The sequence below is a fragment of the Polistes canadensis genome, unplaced genomic scaffold, assembly GCF_001313835.1.
Source record: "Polistes canadensis isolate GaletaPanama2010 unplaced genomic scaffold, ASM131383v1 scaffold_1, whole genome shotgun sequence".
Classification (NCBI taxonomy): Eukaryota; Metazoa; Arthropoda; class Insecta; order Hymenoptera; family Vespidae; genus Polistes; species Polistes canadensis.
Window position 1 is genome coordinate 996,240 of NW_014569548.1, and position 24,300 is coordinate 1,020,539.

The following is a 24,300-nucleotide window of genomic DNA, read 5'->3' on the forward strand; positions in this document are numbered from 1 at the left end:
CGATGCGTCGTCGATGCTTTGTAACATTTTTTTAAACGTGCTTTAAATGGCCTAACAAAATTAATTGCAAGTCGTTAAATTCCTTTGCATTGGGCCGAAATCATTTTTATCGTCAAAATCCCAACATCTCCGTGCGGCGACACAAGCTTGATTAATGTTCCCGTTGTTCGCAATGAAAATGACGACGCCATTTTTTTACATTCACCGTAAACGAAATATTAATCGTTACCGTAAGCCCCCGACGGCAACTTGTATTTTTAGCACGCACGTAATAAATCAAATCATCGACCGACAGAGCATACATTTTTGAATAGTCAATGTGTTTGGGTCGCGTTGCGCGTTGAACGTAGAAAATAAAAATAAAGAAAAAGAAAAAGAAAAAGAAAAAGAAAAAGAGTCGAATAAAGGAACAAGCAACTCACAAGAAGGTTCTGTTGCTTATCTAATACGTGCGACACACACACACGAACATTCTATAAGGAAAACAAAAAAACTAGCCGAAAGTACGGGTTGCATTAAATGCCTAGCGATAAAATCGTTACAATTGAAACTAGAGGTGGTTACCCGGACACTAAAATATTTAATGCTAATCGTTCGCAGCACGAAAGCACATTCCTTTCAATAGAAGAGTATTCATATTCGATGCAAAGTTATTTGCCCGTTGTTTATTGACAATAAAATTCCGTAGCGTACCGCAAAGAGGAAGATTAACGAAGTTGCGCAAAATTAATAGTAGTTCCAACTAGATTGCTATAACTAAGAAGACCACGTGTAATTAAAAACTTGCTGATTACTTTACAATGATTTAAAGATGATCAGTTAACGCAACGGGAAAACTCGTAAAAAAATGAAGAAAAGAAAAAAAGGACGAATGGTAAAAAGTTCGATAATAAAAAACGAAAAGAAAGATATAAATATAATCCATAAAATCAATTAATAGAAATTGTTATAGCGCCAAAGAAGTCAAAATATTTATTCAGCTTGTTGATTCGTAACAAGCGTAATTAAAGTATAACACTATATAGAATGAACTTAACTAAAGGTGAATACGAACTAAGGAGAAAGAACAAAATATGATAGAAAAATAATTAACGAGAAATCGATATAACGAATAATAATAAATAAAACGAAATATTATCTTTCCCAAGCGGGTTGACTTTAGTGTGATTTTTCGTAGCGAGATGACTTTTGGTACTATCGCTTTAAAAATAAGACCGAATAGGGGGAGCATTTCGTTCAACGTGTTTCCTTGACGTTAATTTATTCGACGCTTTTTATTCCGCACTTCATCCATTCCTTTCTCTCTCTCTCTCTCTCTCTTTCTCTCATTCTCTCACTCTCTCACTCTCTCTCGTTATCGTCCTGGTCAGGATGGAAACGAACGCGGCCGTTTAATCGAAATTTCCCCGGCGATGGACGTTCGTTCCACGCACGAGAGTTTCCCCGTGACCTATCACCCTCTCTTTCACCGATGTGCAGTTCCAAATTCCACTATTTTTTCAGCCTCTCTTCCTCCCCTCCTTCTACCCCGCAGAAGAGCGGACCTACCCGGCAATTTAATTAGCAGAACTACTCCCTCGACAGCAACACGTAACACGGAGAACTAACTTAACAACGCTCGCTGGCAATCCATCCAGTACACTAGGCGACTCCGATGCACGCGAGAGCACGCGAGAACGAATGCACCTACGTATGCATGCATGAATATATGTATATATGTATGTATGGATGTGTGGTTGTGTATGTATATACGTTCGTTGAAAAGCGAGTACGATGGACGAACGAACGAACGAACGAACGAGTGAGCGAATGAACGAACGAACGGGTGAGCGAACGTACGAATGAGCGAGTTAGTCTGCGAAACGTCAGGACACGCCATGAGGATAGTTCTGCTTCCACGCGTAAACTATACGTAGATGTAAGTACTTACATATGTACGTGTGTCGTGCCACAGGACAACGGCATTGGCTTTAACTAGCTTGCTTTTCCTCGTTTCTAGCGAGGACTCTACTATTTTGCAACGATGGATCGTTCCAATCAAAATGTTCAAACGCACCTCCTTCCGGTTTTTGGTTAATTCTTTTATTATCCGATAATATTAGGGTTTGGAGATAAAGAACGAAAGATGTCATAAAAAATTTGATATTATTCATTTGATGTTTTTTCTTTGCAAAACTTGTTCTTTTTTTTTTGTTTTCGTTAGAAAATAATCACAACGATCCGTATTTTAATCGAATAAATTTCAATAGTCACGAGACTACAACGGGTTTATATTTTACCGTTCAATTAATTGCTCAACTCAACTCATAGATGATTCTGGAATTTGGGAAATGTGGGAAGAGACGAATATCATGGTCTACCGAAGTTAAACACGCCCATTAAATTTCAGACGGACGATTCTTGCTCGTGATTCGTTCAACGACGCTCGCGATATATATGTACTATACGAATATACAATATATATACATATATATATATATACATACACATAAACGAAATGAATCTTCATACGTTTTGTCAGGTGTTACCGAGTCGCGCCAAATTGCCACGTTTTTATAAACGTCTAACATATAATTTCTCATCCAGAGTATCCTGATTTTCTTCGGCTCAATTACAAGCATCTCAGACGCGAACGCTTTTAAAACGTTTTCAAGGAGACGTGACGAGGTGAACGAGGGATAGCGAGGGGGAGGAGAAGGGGAGAGGGAAGGGTACATAAACTCGCTAGGCGGATAACTAAAATGCGTTGATGTTCGCTTATTAATATCGCGTATCTAAATAGAAATTCTCTCGAATCACCGATATAGGATGATGATCCCAACTTGCGGATCGCGGTCACAGGTGTTACCTTCTTAAAAGCTCACAGACATAACGAAAAGAGATAGAAGAAAATAAAGCGGAGAAGGAAGAGGAAGAAGAGGAAGAGGAGGAAGAGGAGGAAGAGGACGCGTCGTGTCTCGACCATCCAAGCGATTCGTCGTCTATACGAAAATAGGAATGGAAAATCTGTGGCTTAAGGGATTAAAATAGGATTACGAAATATTCAAAATTGCCGAGATTTCGTGCAAAATCTCCTACGTATCTCTCTCTCTCGTAGTAACGTTCAACCCCTCCCAAATTCCGGGCGATTAAGCACCGGAGTCGATGATTTATAAAGGTGCTAGGAGCGTCCACCACTCGACAACTAACAACGAAATACGAGCAAAAACCAATCGAGTTTAAGCCGCCTTAGGTTGGTTACCTTGCCTCCTTTGAAATATCCAAAAACGTTTTGTGTAGTTCTAAATAATATAGATATATAAATTAATATAATTAACAACGAAAAATTAACAAAAATAATAATAAGAAACTACGAATAAATAATATAAAATTGATATTCGATGGAGAGACCCCACCCCCCACGGCCCCTCCTTCACTGTACAAAATACGTCATAGTTCCCTTTGAAATGGACAAATCTGGAAGAAATCATTACCGGTGCATAAAAAAAGTCGTTTCATAAAATACGAGAAGTAAGCTTGTAAAAGCTTTTGCAAAAGATTCTGTAACGTACGTCTGGTACACGTTGAATGCGCTAGTACCCGACATTACAAGTTAACGTCGTAAAAGCGCATCGTTAAATAGTTTCCAAGTTTGTAAAATGGGAAGGAGTGTTCGTGAAAGAAAAAAAAAAGAAAAAAAAAAAGAAATTTCTTCTTTCTTTTTATATTTTTCGACTATTCTTTTTCTTTTTTTTTCCTTTTACATACTCAACCTGTGACACGAGGATAGAATTTTCAAGGAGCGATAATACAACCGTCGCGAAACGAGAAGAAAGGCGTTTCCTGCGTTAATGCTCGTCAAAATTAAAAAAAAAATAAAAAAAAAGTACTGCAGCTTTCTTCTAAAACGGGTTAGAAAAAAAAAGAAGGAAAAAAAGTAAATGTAGAAACGAGGTAGGCAGGCAGGCAGGCAGGCAGGTAGGTAAGGCAACGTGGATGCTAATGAGAGAGGGGGGAGGGGAGATTTTTGTAGCACCGTTCGTGCGTGTTTTAAACGAGAGAGAGAGAGAGAGAGAAAAGTCCCTGGCCGCGTTAAACTCTTCATTTCCTCGAGGTTTGAATTTAATGTCCGGTACGTGTGTGGCTCATTAAGCGTCGTGCCTTGCTTTCGGGTCTGATCAAAGAATAAATAAGGGTGGTGAATATAGCGCGTTGAATCTAACGCGTGAGTTTCTACGAGCCCTTATTCGAGATAGCACGAACAGCCGGTCGACCGGCGTGTGTTAGGAGATTGCGCTTGGAAGAGGGATGATGACGACTAAGTAAGTCGGGGGGGGGGCAGAGGGGCAGAAGAGGCAAGGGGGTTAGAAAGAGAGAAAGAAAACGTGTTAGAAAGAGAAGGGATGCAAAGGTGGGTTAATGCGAAGTCCGTGCGAGGACACCCACTGTGCTGCCCTGCGGGAGTTAACGCAGGAATCGCGTGTTCCTTGCCACGAAACACGGAACACAGTCGAACAAAGAAACAAAGAAAAGAAAAAAAAAGGAAGACTAAACGGGGGATACGAATAGAAGAGAAGAGGAGAGAAGTGAAGAGAAGAGAAGAGAAGAGGAACCATTGTGTTAGCCACGAATCGTGATTCCTTTTTATTCTTTTTCTGAAGCTTATATCCCGTATAAAAACGAGTATTTTTACTTAATTATTAGAAAGATCTTTTCGACGAATGATTTAATTATAAAACTAAATTAATATCGAATTCTTTTTATTAAACGTTAATAGAATTGAATACGATATCGGATTGAAATAAAAATCAAATAGAATAACAAATTAACGATTGCAATTTTCATTATTATTATTATTATTATTGTATAGTAAGAATATTTAAACTGATTAATTTAACGTTATTATTAAATCCCTTCTTGGTAACAGTTTGTTGTTAAAATGGTTGGTTGGTTGGTCTTGCGATCGATCGACGAGTTCCCTTCTGAAGGTATATCTCGTAAAGGAAACACTGTTAGGATGATCGCCTTTCGACCACCCATCGAGCCGATAAGAGCTTGCATCGTAACTAGAAGAACCGACACCATAGAACTCGCCATAACGAGATCGCCCAACATCACCACCACCAACACGACCACCCCCTATTCCGCCCTACCCACGCACGTCCATCAGATGCACTGATAAATTATTCAAAACCCTTCTTCGTTTCATACCTTTATATCGTATACCCTGGAATGGGTTTATGACTATTAAAAATTACCTTATCTTATATACGTCTGCAATATACGTTGTAATAATCTTTAACTTTCTTTTATGTGCACATTGTTCTATTGAAAATGAACGATTATTATGATTTTGGAAAAACTTATTCTGTTCCTTTTTTAGTTTCAATAATATTTTATAACACGTTATAATAGGATCGGCACCAATCGTTTTATCTAATTAACAATAACCTTCATGGTAGAAAAAGATATCGCACATCCATAGGAATTTAATTGAAATAAAAAAAAAATAGATGAATATATTTTTATATACGGATGAGTGAGTGACTGAGCGAGCTAGAAGAACAAATATCAAGCCGAGAGATTTTATTTGCTATCTACCGTCGCGAAAAAATATCTCGCAATTGAATTTTATTTTAATAAAGTCATTCTATTTAATTAGTATTAGTTTCTATATATTATCTATCGTGCATATTTTTTTTCTCTCCTCTACAGTATATACATTCGAAGTTCCATTATATTTTTATTTCAACGAAAAATTATTATCTTTCATAAAAGAGTATGAGAAGATAAAAAATCAAAAGTTTACCAACGCAACACTTTCGTCTACGATCCGTGAAACGGAATAATAAAAATAGACAAAAATAAAGGCAATGAACGAAGGAAAAAAAGAAAGAAAGGAAGAAAGATCTGTGATCTCTAGGAAGAACTATAATAATCCCGATTCATAAAGCCTAGTGGTGCCATTTTCGATACGCCAATGTCGGGGGCCACGAGTGGACTGATAAGGAATGACGATCGTAAGGGAAGAAAGTTGCGGGGTGCTTATCGCCCAATAAATTCTACTTCGCTAGTGTTATCTATCTCTTTCTCTCTCTTTCTCATTCTCTCATATTACCCAATTTACACTCTGTTCTCTCTCTCTCTCTCTCTCTCTCTCTCTCTCTTTCATTCATTCATTTTCTTTTCTTCTTCTATTTCTTTTCGTCTACGTCGTCGTATCACCACCACCATCACCACCATCACCACCACCACCACCACCAACCACGTGCAGCAAAACCAGTGTAATTATCGCAGGTAAGTTCAAGCTAAATTTTCCGCTAACGACGATTTACGGTCGAATTAACAGATTGCTCGATGGGAAAGTCGAACGGTTGGTTTTCTTTCTCCTTTTCTCTCTCTCTCTTTTTTATTCGATTTCTTTCCTTGTAACAGCAGCAGCAGCAGCAGTAGAAGCATACCATCGTCGTCGGATATCTTTTTCTTTCAACCTTTATTCCACATACCATCATCATCATCATCATCATCATCATGTTCGTACCTATCATATCTCGTCATAACTGAAAATTTCTAGACGAATGCGGTGCTCGTTCGCAGAATCAACTGAAATTGATAAGAGTCGTGGAGAGGAGAGGGGAAAAAGAGAGAGAGAGAGATAGAGATCGACGGTGAATGAATACAGTCGAGATTTTAGATTTCATTTTTATTTTTTAACCTTCTTTTCTTTTTTCTTTCCTTCTTGACTTCTTCCCAATGACGAGAAGTTTTAATGAGACCTTCTCTCTCTCTCTATCTTTCTCTCTCTTTCTTTCTCTTTCTCTCTTTCTTTCTCTCTCTCTATTGAGTCATCAAAGCGGAGGAAGAAACGTCGTTAGTTTCGAGCTCGAACGATAATTTCCTTCCTTGGTCATATAGCTCGTTACGATGCATCGAGTACTTCGCGTATCGTTGAATTTAATGATACATGAGTATTAAGTATCATTTTAAAAAGGGGGCGGGGAAATTTGTTTAATACTTTGCGTAGAAATTTTGAAATACGGAAAAATAGATCGTTCTGAAAGAAATCGGTCTCTTTTAATCAAAAGTACAAAAAAAAAAAAAGATGCTTTACAAATACACAACGTTTGTAAAAATTTAACGCGTTCGTGGAAACCTCCCCTTAAAAAGTATCAACGATAAATTTTTTTCATGCGATTTTCTATAACGAAACTCGCATAAAGTCAACTTGCAATGATTCATACTCTGTGTTTCGTTATACGTAAAATTTTCTTTTAAACGTTATATCACAAAAAAATATATCGATCGTATTATATTTAATAGGAAAATTAAAATATTTCTAATATAAAGTTAGAAGTGTTAAATTATCTCCGGAGAAAATTAACTTTCGCAAATGTTAAGACAATGTGTATTCTTTGAAAAACTAAAAAAAAAAAAGTATAAGAGAAAGAAATAGTAAGACACGGAAAGAGAGAAGATGAAGAAAACGATGAAGAAAAATGGAGATGGAGGGTAAGCACTCGTTATTGAGGCAAAGAACGTAGGAAACACATAACAGACACATCATGTTGAAATTGAGATTGGTTATCGAAAAGTTTGCAACGACCGATAGGGAATAGGGAAGTGTATCGAGAGCGTGATGATGGTTTCGAGAAAAGAGAAAAGAGAAAAGATGGGGAGGAGGGGGAGGGGGGGAGGGGGAAGGAAGTGATGGCGAAGGAAGTGATGGCGAAGTGGCGAAGGGCTCAAATCGGATAGTTTGTTCATTACAGATATTTGTCGATCGCGAGAGCTCGTTGAACGAATCGAGAAAAGAATGAGAGAGAGAGAAAGAGGGAGAGAGAGAGAGAGAGAGAAACAAGAAGAAAAAAAGGAAAAGAATACCTCGTTGTTTATTTGTCTTGATAAGTTCGAATCAGGAAATGAGACTGTCGATAGGAGAACGTAGCCGTTTTTCTCTTTCAACCCCCCCCCCTCCTTACTACCCCGCCAAGGTGCTCATTTATGTTGGAGAAAAAGAAATTGTCGGGAATAAAAAGAAGAAAAAGAAAGAAAGAAAAAAAAAAGGAAAAAGAAAAAGTTGGAAAATTCGATCAACGAGAAACAACGATATGATATTTACAATTCTTCTTATTCAATGGCTATTCGCTTTTCAAGTATCGAGACATGAATTTAAATTCTCTCTCTCTCTCTCTTTTTCTTTTTCTCTCATGCTACTCTCTCACACCAGGCGTACCCGGTTTTGTTTTCATTTTAACGCACGATAGTATTATAACAAATCGCTCGTCCGTGATATCTAGAAAACCATATAGAATTTTTTCGATAAAAAGGTGAATCAAAAAATAGATAAATAAATAAATAAATATATATATGATAAAAGGATTAGATAAATAATTGTGATCGTGTTTTTAACAATCGTTTAGCTCTTCGTATTTCGTTTTTATATATGATATTTAATAATGTCAAATAGCAATGAAAATTTAACATCCCGTGTAATGGTGTTTAACGATGAAAAAATAGCGAAGAGACATGTCGATACAGGTCGTAAACGAATACAACTCGATTAATGTATGGGAGCTATTAAAAAGGAGAAGAACGATTATTTTCATTATATTATCGTCTTTTAAGTGGTCTATAAAACATTTGAAATGTACTTTATGATATTCCTCATGTAATCAATATTTTAAAGATACTTTAATGATCGGTAAACAAACTTAAACTTATTAAAGAAGAATATTTTTGTTGTTGTATTATAAACGTTTATAATTAAACAAAAATTTAATTCGTTGTCAAGGGCTGCGATAACTATAAAAAAAAAAGAAATAATATATTACTTACAGTAAGTATCTATTACTTTAAGATTAAAAATAAGAATAACATTGAAATTAAAAATATTAACGAAACGATCGAAAAAGAAAGAAAAACAAGAAAAAAGAAACAACGCCAGATCCATTTGTCTTGTCTATTACCCGTTCAAACCTTTCGACTCACGTTGACTGACTGACAACAACTAATGATCGTCGCATAGTTGACAGTTTTAGAAGGCTGAAAGTGGGGGGGAACGCAGAAGCGTTGAAACAATGCGTGCGTTCCGCAATGTTTGAAATTCAATCAGATAGGTATTCTTTTGTTTATATATTTTTTATATCGTACCGCACCTATGCATCGCACACATGACAACAAGGCAAAGAAAATATTACATTAAATCATGAGAATATTATTATACTAATCGTTCATCGATCGCAAATAGGGGATACGCTTTTCATTCTCGTGTCGTACATTCCGATGAGGAAGTGAGCCTAACGTTACACATACGTGTGACCTGAACTCTTGTATGTATTCATGGCTACACAATGCAGAATTGTGCATCGACATGTCCAATGTCCGTTCAAGCATAAATACGTTACTGAAAAATCAACGTATATTACAACGTAGGTTGACAGTGACGCATGTACCTAGTACGTGGGTTCTACTATACAATGTGTGTAGAATATATAGTACATATATAATATATATAGAATATATATATTATATATATTCTAGAATAGGTGGAGCGAGCGAATAATCTTTCCTCTTACCCTTGTGTTCCCTAGAGGGCAATTTTCTCATCAGACCACTATACTTATATGTAAAACATAAGCGCCACCGCAAAAGAGGGTAAAATAACCGTTGAAGAAAAGTTGATTCCATGTCGTGTGAACAAGGTCGTGTAACGCGTATAACTGACCACCACATAAGTAATATATAAAAATAATGTCGAATAAAACGTTTCGCAAACGATAAAGAATGTATTTTAATCGAATATTTCGACGATAGGAAAAAGAAATATTGTTCGAAAAGTAATGAAAATTATTTTCTATGTAATATAATATCTTGTTCGTTTTGTGCGTTGGTCATACGAAGCGCATTATTGCGTATTTAATCTAACATTAAAGGGAAGAACTATGCGACAAAATAATATCGTTTATCTCGAGGAATAATGGTCGTCTTACCTCTTTTGTAAGTACGATTCCGAAAACTCTGGCACTAAAGTTAACTGCTTTCGAATAACTACTACTACTACTACTACTACTACACATTGATCGTTCCTAAGATACCCCTCCCCTTCTACTTCTCTAGGATTGCTCGTGAAATCGTAAAATAGTGATTCAATCGACTGCAATGCGTTTATTCGAAATTGCAAAGAAAGGCTATCTATCTATGGTGTAAAAATGTTCAACGTTAATCTGTTAAATAGTGATCTTTTTAAAATATATATAACTACTTAACTTTATCCCGATAGACAAGTCGTTGAATTTTCGACAAAAAAAATTTTCTTTTGCGTTTCCAATCCCTCAACGACAACAGAAAATGGTTGAAAAAGGTAGACATTTTTTGGCAAAATCCAGAAAAAAAAAAAATAAAAAAGGGCTCACAACGAAGAATCGAAGCGATAAAAAGGAAGATTCTTATGAGGAACGATAAGAGCAGAGAAGCCGATATCAATCTTAGAGCGATTAAGGGTAGAAGATAGAAGAAGCAGTTTTCGTGAAGCTACCGTCGTCGTATCAGTGGGCAAGACCCAGTTTGACCCGGCACACATACCATCCATAGATCAAGCAAAACCCTTAGGCCGAAACCCCCCGTGCCACGGGCTAACCATTAATTTACAACCCGCAGAGTAACTCCCCGTCTCACCCCCTGCATACAGGATCCACGTCCCTTTGCGGGAAATATGAGCTACGACGTGGCGCTGAGAGATTCAACCACCCTTGTTCCAGAACCCTGTACCGAAGTCCTACTATGTCTTTGCCTTATCTCTCTTTCTCCCTCTTTCCCTCTCATTTCACTTTCTCTTTTTGGTCACCCTTTAAGCGGTTTTCACCTGCTAGAAAAATGTCGTTAGATGTAAAGTAAATTCCAACATGCTATATAAAGTATTACGAATAAATTCTTTTCTCTTTTTTTTTTTAATTGGAAGATATTTTTCCTCTGATAATGAGAACAATAAAAATAACAATTAAATCATATCTATGTTATTAAGTATTTTCGCGTGTGAATTTTAAGTCGTAAATTTAGTCAGTCAATTGGTATATCCATACAAACGATACATCATCGATAATAGCTATTATCCGAATTATGTGATTCAAACTTCAATACGATTGACATGATATATCATCGATAGGTACTAAGCAAACTACACGACCAGCTGAACTTACGATCGCATATTCGATACCCTATCGATGACGTGAATAATTATAGGACATTTTTTTTCTAACTAAACAGATGTTTATCGATAACTGCACACTTACGCAATATCAGATTAATTAAATATACACACACATATGTATTACGTTGAAATAATAGATTACATTTCGAATTAGATGTATAAAAGTTTGAATTTACGTACGTGATTGCAAATTACGTCTGCACTCTTTGACTTTCCGTTTAAAACTACCGTTTGTTGTTAATATTATATAGACATAATCCTAGATGACTCTGTAAACAATCTTCATATCTTGGGACAACTAAAGCTCATAACAATATACACACATATATATATCAAATTAAATCATATTTTATTGTTCAAACTTAAAAATCGATTAACTCGAAAACTAAAATTCCATTAAAAAAATGTTACATCAAATTTGTGTATTATATTTTCGCGTAGAATCATCCCTTAACCTATTATATTACTATTTTCGCCCCACCATTTATGTTATCAAAAATTAAAACAATGTCTACATTGCAACGCGCATTGACGCATTTAAAATATCACTCAATGATAATTCATAAATGATTAAAGTATTTCTAGAAAGTTTTCTATCGACAAAAAGGTTCTTTATATTTTTTCGGATATGATCAACAACGATGTCGTTTCGTAAACGGGGTTAACGAACGGAACAATTCCTAACTGTTGTCGAACTTTTGAAGCATTCCGAGTGAGAAAGAGAGAAAGGTCGAGAAGCGTTGAAGAGGGTCGAAAAGGGGGAAGAGAAAACGGGATGAGGACAAGATAGATAGAAAGGTGAGAGAGAAGAGAATGAACACGAAGAGGGAGTAAAGGGATTTTGATTCTACAGGCTTTATTTCCGTTTAATAAGCGGGTGTGAATAGGCTCGTCGGCTGGCTGTTGCTTCTGCTTTATAGCTCCGATAGAAGTAAGTTGTTCCGTGTTTCATTTTGTTGTCCGGTAGTTCTCCTTTTCTCTCTCTCACTCTCTCTCTCTCTCTCATTCTTTCTATCTTATTCTCTTCGGAATGAAAGGAATGAATAATTAGAAGGGGTCGCGAGACGGGCGGCTACTAAAAGTTTCTGGCCAATTAATTAGTCGAAGAGTAACGAGGTACGGGGAAAATAGGTGAGGAGGGGGAGGAGGGGGGCAGGAAGCTGAGAGAGTACTCGATATTAGTTGAAAAGAGATGAAAATGTATAATACTGTACGATAATTTAACAGTAATTATAGTTCGCAATCTTTTCAACTTTTCTCTTTTCGTTTTCAAGAGTGTACCATAAAACAACAATAACTAACGTACGAGACGAATACACGTTTATTTCTTTGATAAAATAGTTGAAGTATCTTTCAAGAATAAAAAAAGAAAGATATCATCGTGAAATCATCGGCAACTATAATACAACAATGTTCCCATTATTCGAAAACCCTACACGATGGCATACGCATATAATTTCCTGTTGAACGAGCATTGACTGTATCATCTTAGCAGGCAAACGATGATTTTAATGCCTCGAACGTGCCTTTTTCTTGCTGGCTTACTTATCTGTCCTTTGATCATCATGCCTTCTTTTTCTCAAGTATTGTATATATATATATATATATGCATACATCAAAAGGAACGCGAATACGACTTTATTCAACCTAAGAACTGAATACGAATGGTACAAAAGCACGTAGGCATTTTGTGAATTGCTCTTTACTAACAATAAGTAAGAGAAGAGGTAAGTAGTATATCATTTGATGGAATGACACGACAAACGAGTCGTATTTTCTTCCTTTTAAAGAGTTTGTCTGAGATAGAACAAACAAAGAAAAAAGGGGATAAAGTAAGAAATGAGAAATAAATAGTAATTTAGATTTTAATAAATTCTCACCCCGCGACAAGAAAATTTATTCGCTTGTTATGTTCGTTGAATGATCGTAAATGCAAACCAAAAAATAGAAATGTAATTTTAGCAAATCGCAATTTGGATATTATTATTCAACAAAAATGTCTCGAAGAATATTTAAAGAAGGAACAAAAACGAAAATAAAAAAGTACACTCTCGTACTGTTTTCTTATCACGTCGTAACGTGGAATTCACCTGTAATACCTAGTCCAACGTATCCCTCCCTCCCCCTCCTCCTCCTCCTCCACCGCTTTCGTCCATTTCCTTTTTTTCTTTTTTTTTTCTTTCTCACTCTCTCATTCCCCTTCTCTTTCTTTCACCCTCGTCGTAGCAATCCACCCCTCGTTTCTACTACTTAAAAACCGGTAATTACTCTGATGCCCCAGCATTTACCGTCCCTACAAGCACCAGTGACTAAGTTTTTTGTTTGTCGATACCACTTCGGATTTGTTCCTCGATTTTTCGCCTAATAGGTGAGAAAATTCCATGCCCCGTTTCTAAGTACACTTATCTCTCTCAAAGTATTTTACTTTACAAATATTGGAAATATATTATCCTTTTTTTTTTTTTTTCTTTAAAGTAGAAATATTTATTTGCTACGCGAAACACACACAAACCGATCTATCTAACTTTTGTTTCTCGTACGAGAAGATACATTCTATTTTAAATTGTTCTCTCATTACATTCATTATCTTCTTTCTCATTTACGTTACCCCCCGATCATTAAAATTTATTCTGATTCTAATCCGCCGAAAGAGAACAAATTAAACGGTCCATTAATTAATATTAAGCATAGGTAGTTCGCAATATAACGCGTTGAAATTCCATCCCTTATCTCTCGGTTGGCTTGACTATCGGTTAATTTATTTGCACCTGAGACCTATTTCAGTAATACCTGACGTAACGTTAATAATCGCCTGTGTAGGTGCCTAAATGCGATTTCGTGAAACGTATTTAAAGATAGTAGGCCGAGATGGTGTGCCCGAGAATAAACTTATCAGGTAGATAAATGTGACAACGAATGTGAACTAGCTTTACCTGCAAAACGTGGAACGATCCCAAGCGTCCATTATTTCCTTTCGTTATCTAAGCGCAGATGCACTGCACTTAGCAACTCGCCGCTTAAACCCTCCCCCCCTGCTGTCCCCCTTATAGCATCTACTGTCACTCTAAACGCAGATGCGAGATTCTACCACGAGATTAGAATGTTCATATACTTTAACGAATGCAATTATGATCGGTCGATTGGTCCCTGGGGACGAGACGGGGAAGGGCGGATTAAAATCTCTTCGCAAATGAAAATAATCTAGATAATAAAATATTCATTATCTTTTTTAGCTAACCATTTTAATGCATCGATAAATTTTCCTAAATAGATTGATATACGTGTACGAGCTTAACACGATGATTGGCTAATTAGGAAAAAAAAAAGAGTCCCCCGCGAGTAATTTAAACAACGCGTATTTACATATCACCTATTTATCGACATTTTTCTCCTAAAGAAACCGGCATACTTGAGAATAACGTAACGTTTTATTCGAAATTAGCATACTCATGAATATTATCTCTTAACGCGATAATCTCTTCCATCACGAAAGGTTCTTTGTCGTTCGCACGATAGAACGATTTGATCTTCGCGAACGGTGCCCCTCTTTTTTCCCACCTATTTCTACGATGTTCTAACGTAAAAACGTAATATTATTATAATAATAATAATCATTATTTTTATTATTATCATTATTACGAAATTTATTTGTTTATACGTTTGATAGAAGAATCCTATCTAATACATAATAATGATAACGTTATATCGATTACGTTTAAAGCAAGATTCAATAGGTAATAATACGAAAGCGTACCTAATAGCAATGTAACTTTGCGTGCACGTCTGCGTTTCAAAAGGAAAGCCCGTAACACGCGAGAATGGAATACCATGATGCCGCTAATAAGCGCTCTCAAATTCCGCATGCTTGATCGTCGATCGTTCCCGTAGATCATGATCCAGATCCTCGAGGGACATTCCTCCGAACCGCACGAAGATAAGCGACCAACCGGCAGATTCGACCAACGGAAATTTCGCGTAGTACAATTACTAACCGCGGTATGGTCACCCACTAGCAATTTTCCTCTAGGGAGAGCGCTCAAAGGATTATGCCACAGTAGAACCCAACCGACCAATCCTGACCGATCGATCGATAGATCGATACGCGCTTCGATGCGTTTTCGAACGTGTCTATCTTGATCATTCGCGATAAATGATTACTCGATGATAAAAGTGAAAACAAACTATTTTTCCCATAACCCCAACCCGCCTCCAACAAACTATGTTGCTCACCTTGATCGTCGCGTTGTGGGATCTTTCATAACCATAACCTCTGTGATATCTCCATACTTGGTGAAGTACTCTCTAAGGCCCTCTGAAACGATAAAATAAAAGATACAAATTATTATTTATTTGTAAATAGTTATATTATGTGTTATCGTGAAAAATTGAAATTGGATAATGTCTAGATTCATATGGTCGCTTGGTGTATATGTTTGAAATATTAATTTATATAAAAATAAATCCAAAATATATTTGGTCTTTAACCGACGTATTTAGTTATACTTTGACGAGCGATTACGCGAATCTCGACATTATCCAATTTCAATCAAGACCGAATTGGAATAGTTTCTTTTTCCTCGTTTCTATTTCAATTGACATGAATTCCAAAATAAAATCATACACTTAAAATATATTAAGTTGAAAATAGCGTATCACGCGAACCCTCTTCAAAGTACCGTACACGTAGCATCATCCCCCACAGTAAAACCCTCCTCGCACTTGGTTAAATCCCGTTTGCTGCTACGAAATTGGTAACGAACGCAAGCCGAAAGGATTCGGCCAATTACCAAAACTTTCGTAATTGCGAGACCGGCCTACCTAAGCTCTATTTAAAACCGAATTAAAACTTTCATTTTTCCCCTCGATTTGCATCGAACGAAGAAGAAATCGAACTGGTGTCCGCCGCGTGACGGGTACACGTCCGCCACTTCTACCTGCTGCCTGCAGTCCTCTATATCTCTACAGGTGAAACGCGAAAAACCAAACTCTACGAAGCAAGTAACTCGTTAACGATGATCGCTTTAACGATCGTTTCAAAATCAAACTCGAGTGACGGGAAAATAGTTTTATCAGTTGAAGGATCACGCGACTAAAGTGGGGGAAAAAGGGTGAAAGGGGGAGAGGAGGGGGTAAGGAGGAGAGAGTGTATGTGTGATGCACCCGTCGATATCGTAGCTTGCAAATCACGTACTACGACGATGGGTCAATTGGAAATATCAAAATATAAAATGATTTATGAATTATTTGAAATTCTCATATTCAAGCGAGTGGAGTTTCTGATTTTGACGAAAATCTCTTTGAGCAATGCGACGGAGAGAGAATCGTTGACAGTAATTGGAATTAGTAGATAACAGCGCGACTTGACAGTGTCGAGCATAATCCGCATACCGTGATAAACTCGTAGTGCGTGCGTACATAGGAGAGCTTCAGCTTAACCCGTCGTCGTAGGGACCTAATTACTCATGCTCGATATACAAGCGTGAGCTTATTGACACTCACTCTCTCACTCTTTCGAAAATATATAATATATAATATATATATATATGTATACGTAATTATTAATGTTCGTTGGATTTATGAAAAGATTAATAACATCGAACGCGCGAAAGATAATCTATCACGTTTCTTGCATGATTATCGTCGATAGTCGCATAGTAATTATTTAACAATGAGACATTATCGGTTTGACCGATAACGAGCGTCATTTCGCAAAATTAAAAATCGATTTGGCTCGAAGTCACGACCCCTTGTGTGTATATGAATAAATTTCTCGTAGCTGGTATTGTGTGTATGAAAAGAAATATTCTACTTAGACCGAGACTCCAACTGGATTCGAATCGTACATTTTACACGGTGCAATTTCCATTCTTGCATAGAGAATAAGAGTAATGAAGACAATTTATTGTAGACCATGGCAGAATCGTCGCAGGAGGCTCTATAAAGATCCGATGGCACGTAACATAGTGTAACCAATCTTGAGTACCTTCCGACCATGGCACCCTTCGACCTCACACTCTCCTTCCTTCCTCCCTTTCTCCTCTTCTTTCCTCCCTTTGCCCCCTCTCTCTCTCTCTCTCTTTCTTTCCCACTCTCTCCTAGCAACGCGTAGTTATATCGTAAAATGGTGAACCCTGGCGGAGAGCCAATATGGCCAAGCTCCAAATATATCTTACACTCTATCTAATTATACGCTGTTTTATCCAGACTGCTTTGAAAACCTAGTAATGCTCGGTAGTTACTAGCCTATTCGGTCGCAAGTGCTCTCTTCTGCCTTCGATAACTTGGAGATACACTAACGCGATAGGCTACTAAAAGAGAAAATTATGCGAAAGTTTTCCTTTTGCTCGACACGTTTCTTCCTCGTTTGGTTATCTTTACGGGATTTACCAAGGAGAATCTAAACGGGAAATTGTTCTCGCGAACGTGTTCGAGAGAGCATTTGAGTATCATTCGAGGTTTTCCCAAAAAATAATATATTATAACGTTGTATTGGAACGTATCTGTAAAATATATTATTACGACGGTGATCAACCGATTTGAAAACAAACAAAAAAGGGAAAAGATCGATCGGAACGTTTGCTTCTTCCTTAGATTAAAACAATGCACTAATTAACTTTCCCTTTTATTCATTAATCACTCACTAATTCTCTCTGTGTTCTTATGATTAGTCAAATTATTGCGTTTTCCTCTAAATTGCCGGAGGTATATTATTCCGCAATTACGACGATGATATCTCAGAAAATTGTTTATTACGACAACGGGAATATTCATCCTGAGTCATAATGTTTTAGTCGTAACGTATTAATTGTGACTAAAAATACGAATTAATTATTTTCGAAAGGGGGAGAGTTGTTAAATATTATCATGTATATTTGCGAGAAAGATTTACATGGAAATTTTGATGAACGATAATAAAGTCGAATATAAGAACCATTTCGTTGAGTTGACTGACAAGCAGCAAACGAGAACGATGATAAGAAAAAAACTAATCGGTAATCTCTCAATAAGCTTAAAACGATGAAGCTGATTCGCGTTCTCTAATCGAATAGTTTTTCTTTTACCCTTCCAAAGCCCTTTTACTACTCTCCTTTCTTCTACCATTTTCTATTATTCTCCGTTTGAGCTATGAAAATGTCGTTAAGTCGAAGAGGAGCAAACCGTGGGGAGGAGGGGGGACGTGGGAGGCCCCCGCTCGCCGATGCTTCTTTAATTTGTCTCGGCGCGGATTGATGGAAGTAATTTCGTCGTTTGCTAGAAGAGGTACTCTTAAAAACGTCTCTTAGAACCCGCGAAAATTTACGGCCGTCATTTCCTTAATTGTTCCTCGGCACGACTTATTTTTCAAGCTGAGAATCGGCGTGGCGTCTATGCACAATTCCTTGCATTCTTTTGCCCTTTTCCCTCGTATACAGTTAGGAAGGAAGGAAGGAAAGGAAAAAAAAGGAATTGCCAAGTCCTTCGACCCTTTTACCCTATCCAAGTGATACGTCTGTTCCCTAGAATTTCTCTATATGAATAAAAGTCTTCCTCTCGTTCTTATAATTATGATTAAAAGAAAAAAAAAAATATATATATATATGAGACGATATTTTGATTAATGAAAAACGTCGAATATTAAACGAACAACTTTTGTGTAAGATTTTCAAATATATTCTACAAGGAGAATCTATCTCATGAAGATATTTATTAAAATCATCGATAAAATTCTATCTCGGAAGCACTTAAAACGTAAATACTTGGCAAATATTTCTTCTGCTTAATAGATCCTAAAGTGACACGTTTATATGGACGTTAAGAATGATTAAAAGGCATGACAAAAGCGTATAGAACAAATTAAACGTATACATGTATCTACTAGCGTATCTTCTTCCTCGAACAACGTTCAAATCGAAAAGGAATTTCAAATCGTTAATCTAAAGTGCATTAGAGAATCTTCTTAAAGCATTAACTATTTGAACAAGAATAATCGTCGAGTTAACATAAACACCGAGAGCCCGAGATCAATTATTTTCTACTGATATTTAATAGTATGGAGAATAAAAAAAAAATAAAATAAAATAAAATAAAAGATAATTTGCGTTGTAGACTATAATAAGAAAACGATAACGATGATAAGTCAAGAGAGAAGTAATTATATCTAAAGATGGTGGGGTAAAGGGTCAATGCACCTTCTTCCTTCTCTACCTCTCTCTTCTAAGCTCGTGTGATCGTTCGAGATTAAATCGATTGTTCAATTTTCTATGCAAGCAGGAGCCAGTAGTAAGCCACGTAAAGTTGCTGCGACCAACCCTCACACACCTCATTCGTCAACATTAATCCTGGTTTTATATCCTTTAATATATCAAGCGACTGTTTTTTTATTTTTCAACCTGACACGTATTTATCAAAAAAATCTTAATTTATTCGTCAAAGCGTGAAAGATATATCAAATTAAGATAAACTATTTTTATTGAGATCTATAGACAGACGATCTTGACGAAAAAAAATTAAATGTTAAGGAAAATTTCAAAAAGTAATTTGAAATTCTCAAGATTCCAAAAGAGAAATATTCTATATAACGACGAATGAGATTACAAATTTGGCTTCAACGAGGCAGCAAAAGATAAGAAGAAACAGTTTTTCGTGTCGCTTTTTAAAAGCTCAAGAAGCGGGCCAAAAACATTGAGAGTACCACCGAAAATTGTTAAACCAAGCAAATTTGAAGGAAGGCACCTTCAAGCGATTCTCGAGTAGTATGCTTTTGTAACATTTTCTCTTCTTTATTCCGACATTTTCTTTTCATATCTACAGAGACCAAGCAAAACTCGTAATATAAAATCAACTTTTGAAAAACATATTGGTCGCATATATATATATATATAAATGTATCCAGAAAGAAGAGGAAGCAAACAAACAAACAAACAAACAAAACAAAAAAAAGAAAACGGAAAAGCGTGGCAGTTCATTCAAATAAGATTCCGAGGAAAGCTTGCGAGAAACGAAGAAGAACTTGAAAAGGAAGAAGAAGAAGAAGAAGAAGAAGAAAACGGAAGAAAATAGAGGAACTACCACGAATACGGCAATAATACGTAAGGGAAGAAACGAGAAAAGAAAACGAAGAAGGCGTTGGTCCGTTTCGAGTGTTTTTCTATTCAGAGAAGAAGAAGAAGAAGGGTTCGTATAAAGTTCTATATATGTGAATTTCTATCCCGTTCTATTTCACGTTGGAATCTTCAAGAGAAGTAGAGGTCGAAGGGAGGAAGGATTTGAAAGGGAGGGAAAGAGAGAGAGAGGAGCCTGTTTCCCCATTCCAGAGAATTCGTTCATTGAAACGAATGGCCTTGTCTACTCCTTTCTTCTTATCCTTCTGTCTCTCATATCTCTGTTCTTCCTTCTTATATTCCCTTTCACTACTCTTTCCGAACGCTATCCCTTCGCAAGGGTTACTCCCCAACCCCGCGCGTCTTCGTCTTCGTCTTTCTCTAACTTCTTCTTCTTCTTCTTCTTGTTTCTTTTTCACTTGCCTCCTCTCTTCTTTTCATTCTCATCCTTCTCATCCTCCTATACTTTTTCTTCTTCTTCTTATTCTTACTCTCATCATCATCCACGAATCCGTTAAGATTACTTATTCTGCGCCAAAGGACGCTCAAGGTTCGACCTTAAAGCATTATTTAAATAAACGCGGAGTTACTGCTGCGTGAAAAAGCAAACGAGAAAGGAGAGGTTACGAAAAGAAAAAAGAAAAAGAAAAAGGAAAGGAAAGGAAAGGAGACGCGAGCAATCCACGGGTTATATTAATGGCTCCGCGATACCTTCGAGTAAAGAAAAAAAAAAACAAGAAAAACCAAAAAGAAGAAGAAGAAGAAGAAGGAGAAGAAGAAGAAGGAAAAAATACCGTCTTCCTTATGATCTTAGAAAGATGAGATTTCCCACTAGCGAAGACGTGCCGCGTCGTTGTCGTCGTCGTCGTCTTCGTCGTCTACGATAATGGATTATTATTTTAGTATCGTTTTTTTTTTATTTTACATTTGAGAAGTGGATACTAAAATGAAAAAAAAAAGAAGTGTAGATAAAATCAAAGTATATAATATGTATATATAGCGAATTGATATCAACCATGGATATTTTATAATTGCTTATTATTGTTCATTTTAGACCAATTGTAAGAGTAGATTTTCATTTGACTAATGCGATATAAAAATAATAATTACACACACATGTTATACGTTTCAAATTTAATTAATAATTGAAAATTTAAATCTGTGTTATTGGTAGATGAAATATAATACGTAAGATCCTCTCTACTGTGCGAACTTTTTAGCATGAGAAATAGAAAGATGTATGCTAGATACAAAGAGAGAGAGATAAAAAAAATAAAAAAAAAAATTGACAAACAGGAGAAAGAGTTGCGAGGAGAGGGATGAGCATGACTCTAAGTTTCTCATGTTGCTTTCGTTCGCGTGCCGGTCTATTTTAACCATACCGTAGTATTCCAAAAAGACAGTGGTGGTAGTGATAGTGGTGATGGTGCAAATACGCGCTAGCTTTTATGAATAGTCACATAAACTGTTGGTATAAGTAGCCGAAATAATACATTTCAAGATACGTACGGGAGAACGATCGGTATAAAATGAAAAACTGCACGAATCTTATCCTTTAATTAATTTTTTTTTAAAAGAATAAAATTGAAATGAGAACAAAGAAAACAATAAAATAACACGTTAAATATAATACTCTCTTTCGTCATAACATGAAAGTTGTTTTCTTCCTATGCGTATAAGGTTTACGCATTTTACATTATTGCACGTCTACGAGTAAAACTTCGAGAAGATTGATCGATGAAACAAAATTTAATCCATTTATCTCGGAATATTAAATCAATATCATATTTTGTTTCCAGTATTTCTTTCAAACCTTATTGGCATGGAATAAATCGTCTAACGTAGATAAATTTATGAAGAAAAAAAGGAAAAATGATTTCAAAACAATATATTCTCTTAAAACGTAATCAAAAAATGTAATTAAAAAAGTAAGACTAGACGTATCCTTGGATAAAGTTTATCGATAAAAAAAAAAAAAGAAAATAAGGACAAAAAGTTGATCGGAAATAAGAAGATGACCTATTTATATACCCTACTATTTATATTCCAGAGAATAGCAAAAAAAAAAAGAACTTTGACATTATAGTCGTAGATTCTGCTGGAGGGCCGATTCGAGTAAAAAGAAGAAGAAGAAGAAGAAGAAGGAGGAATGGAGGAAAAGAAGTAGGAGTAGAAGGAGGAGGAGGAGGAGGAGGAGGAGGAGGAGGAAAGGGAGGAGTTGATTTGGTAGGCACATATAGATTGCTACATAGGAACGTAGGAGGGATGACAGAACCTGAAGCCTACCTGGCCACGAGCCAAGCTCGTTCTTCTACGAGTTGCGATAGTGCATAGTCGATGTATAGTTAGAGTGCATACTCGATGCATAGTGGGTATCTAGCCACCACTCTGTCCCCACCACTCGGTCGCATGGGTGCCCGCATTGCAGCTATGGCCCACCATTCTAATGATGGCAACCACGCAGGTACAAATCTACCCAACTCCTGGCGCCCTCTCATTCCTACTACCTCGAACCTCCCCCGTAACCCCTTCTTTACCACCAACCAAAGTCTACCCTAGCTAGCTAGCTAGCTAGAGTTAGCTAGCTCGCGAACCTACGATTTTACGCTGACACTTTATTCCACTATGAATTAAATTCTCCTTTACCTGTTCCTTTGAGCTCCGAACTAAAACTCTAGAGACACATAATCTACCCCACTTTCAAGCAATCCCATATTTCCAACACTCGTAATAACAAGAAATCGTATTCGTTCGTAAATGATTCATCAAGTTTTCCGCGAACTTTGCTCGCACATTTTTCTTTTTTTTCTCGATTTCCCTCCAATCACAACCTTCTCTTTCTCTCTCTATATCTATCTTTTCTATACTCTCTCTCTATACATATATATGTATATATATATCGATATTTCTTCGACGATTTATGGCATCGAATTCGACATAAAGCCGAAGAAAAAACCTCGCAAAACTTTTCCCTTTTTCCCCAATCGTGACCGATGGTCGTGTAACGATAAAGCTTAATCCCATTGCTAATGAGGAGGGTAAAAGTCGACGGAACTTTTACAGAGAGTGGAAAAGAAATGGTAGCTGCTACCAACCGGGTGCAACGAGCAAGATCAGCAGCGCGATGTTCGACGTAAAAGCAAAGTAACAGAGAGAGAAAGAAAAAGGAGAGATAAGGAAAAACCGAAAGAGATATATATATATATACATAGATATATAAATACATAGATATATATAGGAAAAGGGAGATATCCATTCTTGTTACTCTCCTGGAGACATCTTTAATTCATCGAATGTGGATTGCGGGCTGAATCCTTGATGAGCTTTATTCCACATCCGCGCGCTCGAACTATTGGATTCGATGAGAGATTCTCATACGATAATACGCTCCGCTAAGCCAGTACTCTCTCTACGTCTCACTTACACCATAGTCTTCTTTTATATCTTTCCCGTTCTTTCCTTTCCTTTTTTCTCTCTTTCCCCCTACAGCTTTCTCTTTCTCTCTCACTTCAATTCTCCTCTTCTTTCCGGTCTTTCTCTGGGGGTCTCGTCTTCTTTCCATCTTTCTCTTTCTCCTTCTCTCTCTCACTCTCTCTCTCTTTCTCCTTCTCTCTCTCACTCTCTCTTTCTCTCTCTCACCTTTAACCAGTTCGGAACGGCTCTTCGCCGCACTACCCACTTAAGAAGCTTTCTCGGAGCTTTTTCGATTTCGACTTTCTCTTTCTCCGTCTTTTCCTTTAAGCTCCTTCGCTTGCTTGCTTGCTTGCTTCCTTGCTTCCTTGCTTGCTTCTGTGCCAACCACCACCACCACCACCACCACCATCACCACCCCCTCTCTCTGTCTCCCTCCCTCCTCGTCGTCGTCCCGTTCCAATCTCGGACCCTCAATCCTTTCTCGTTTTCTCGCGGGAAATCGCGCGGAAAACTAGCCAGTAAAGATCCTCTCTTCTATTCTTTGTCTCTTTAGATCTCTCTGTCCGTTCGTTCCGTCTCGAGTGCTGGCTGGTTGCTGCTGGTGCTGGTGGATTGAGAGAG

The 24,300-nt window shown here is 37.0% G+C and overlaps 1 protein-coding gene across 4 annotated transcripts in view; it reads right to left on the reverse strand.

Moving 5' to 3' along the window:
• LOC106793645 (RNA-binding protein Musashi homolog Rbp6) overlaps positions 1–24,300 on the reverse strand; it is a 549,523-nt gene that overhangs the window by 325,403 nt on the left and 199,820 nt on the right. For all 4 annotated transcript variants that reach the window (XM_014760790.1, XM_014760772.1, XM_014760781.1 and 1 more), the window contains one exon: positions 15,416–15,497. In XM_014760790.1, coding sequence (XP_014616276.1) covers positions 15,416–15,497 — 82 coding nt within the window. The remainder of the gene's footprint in view (positions 1–15,415; positions 15,498–24,300) is intronic.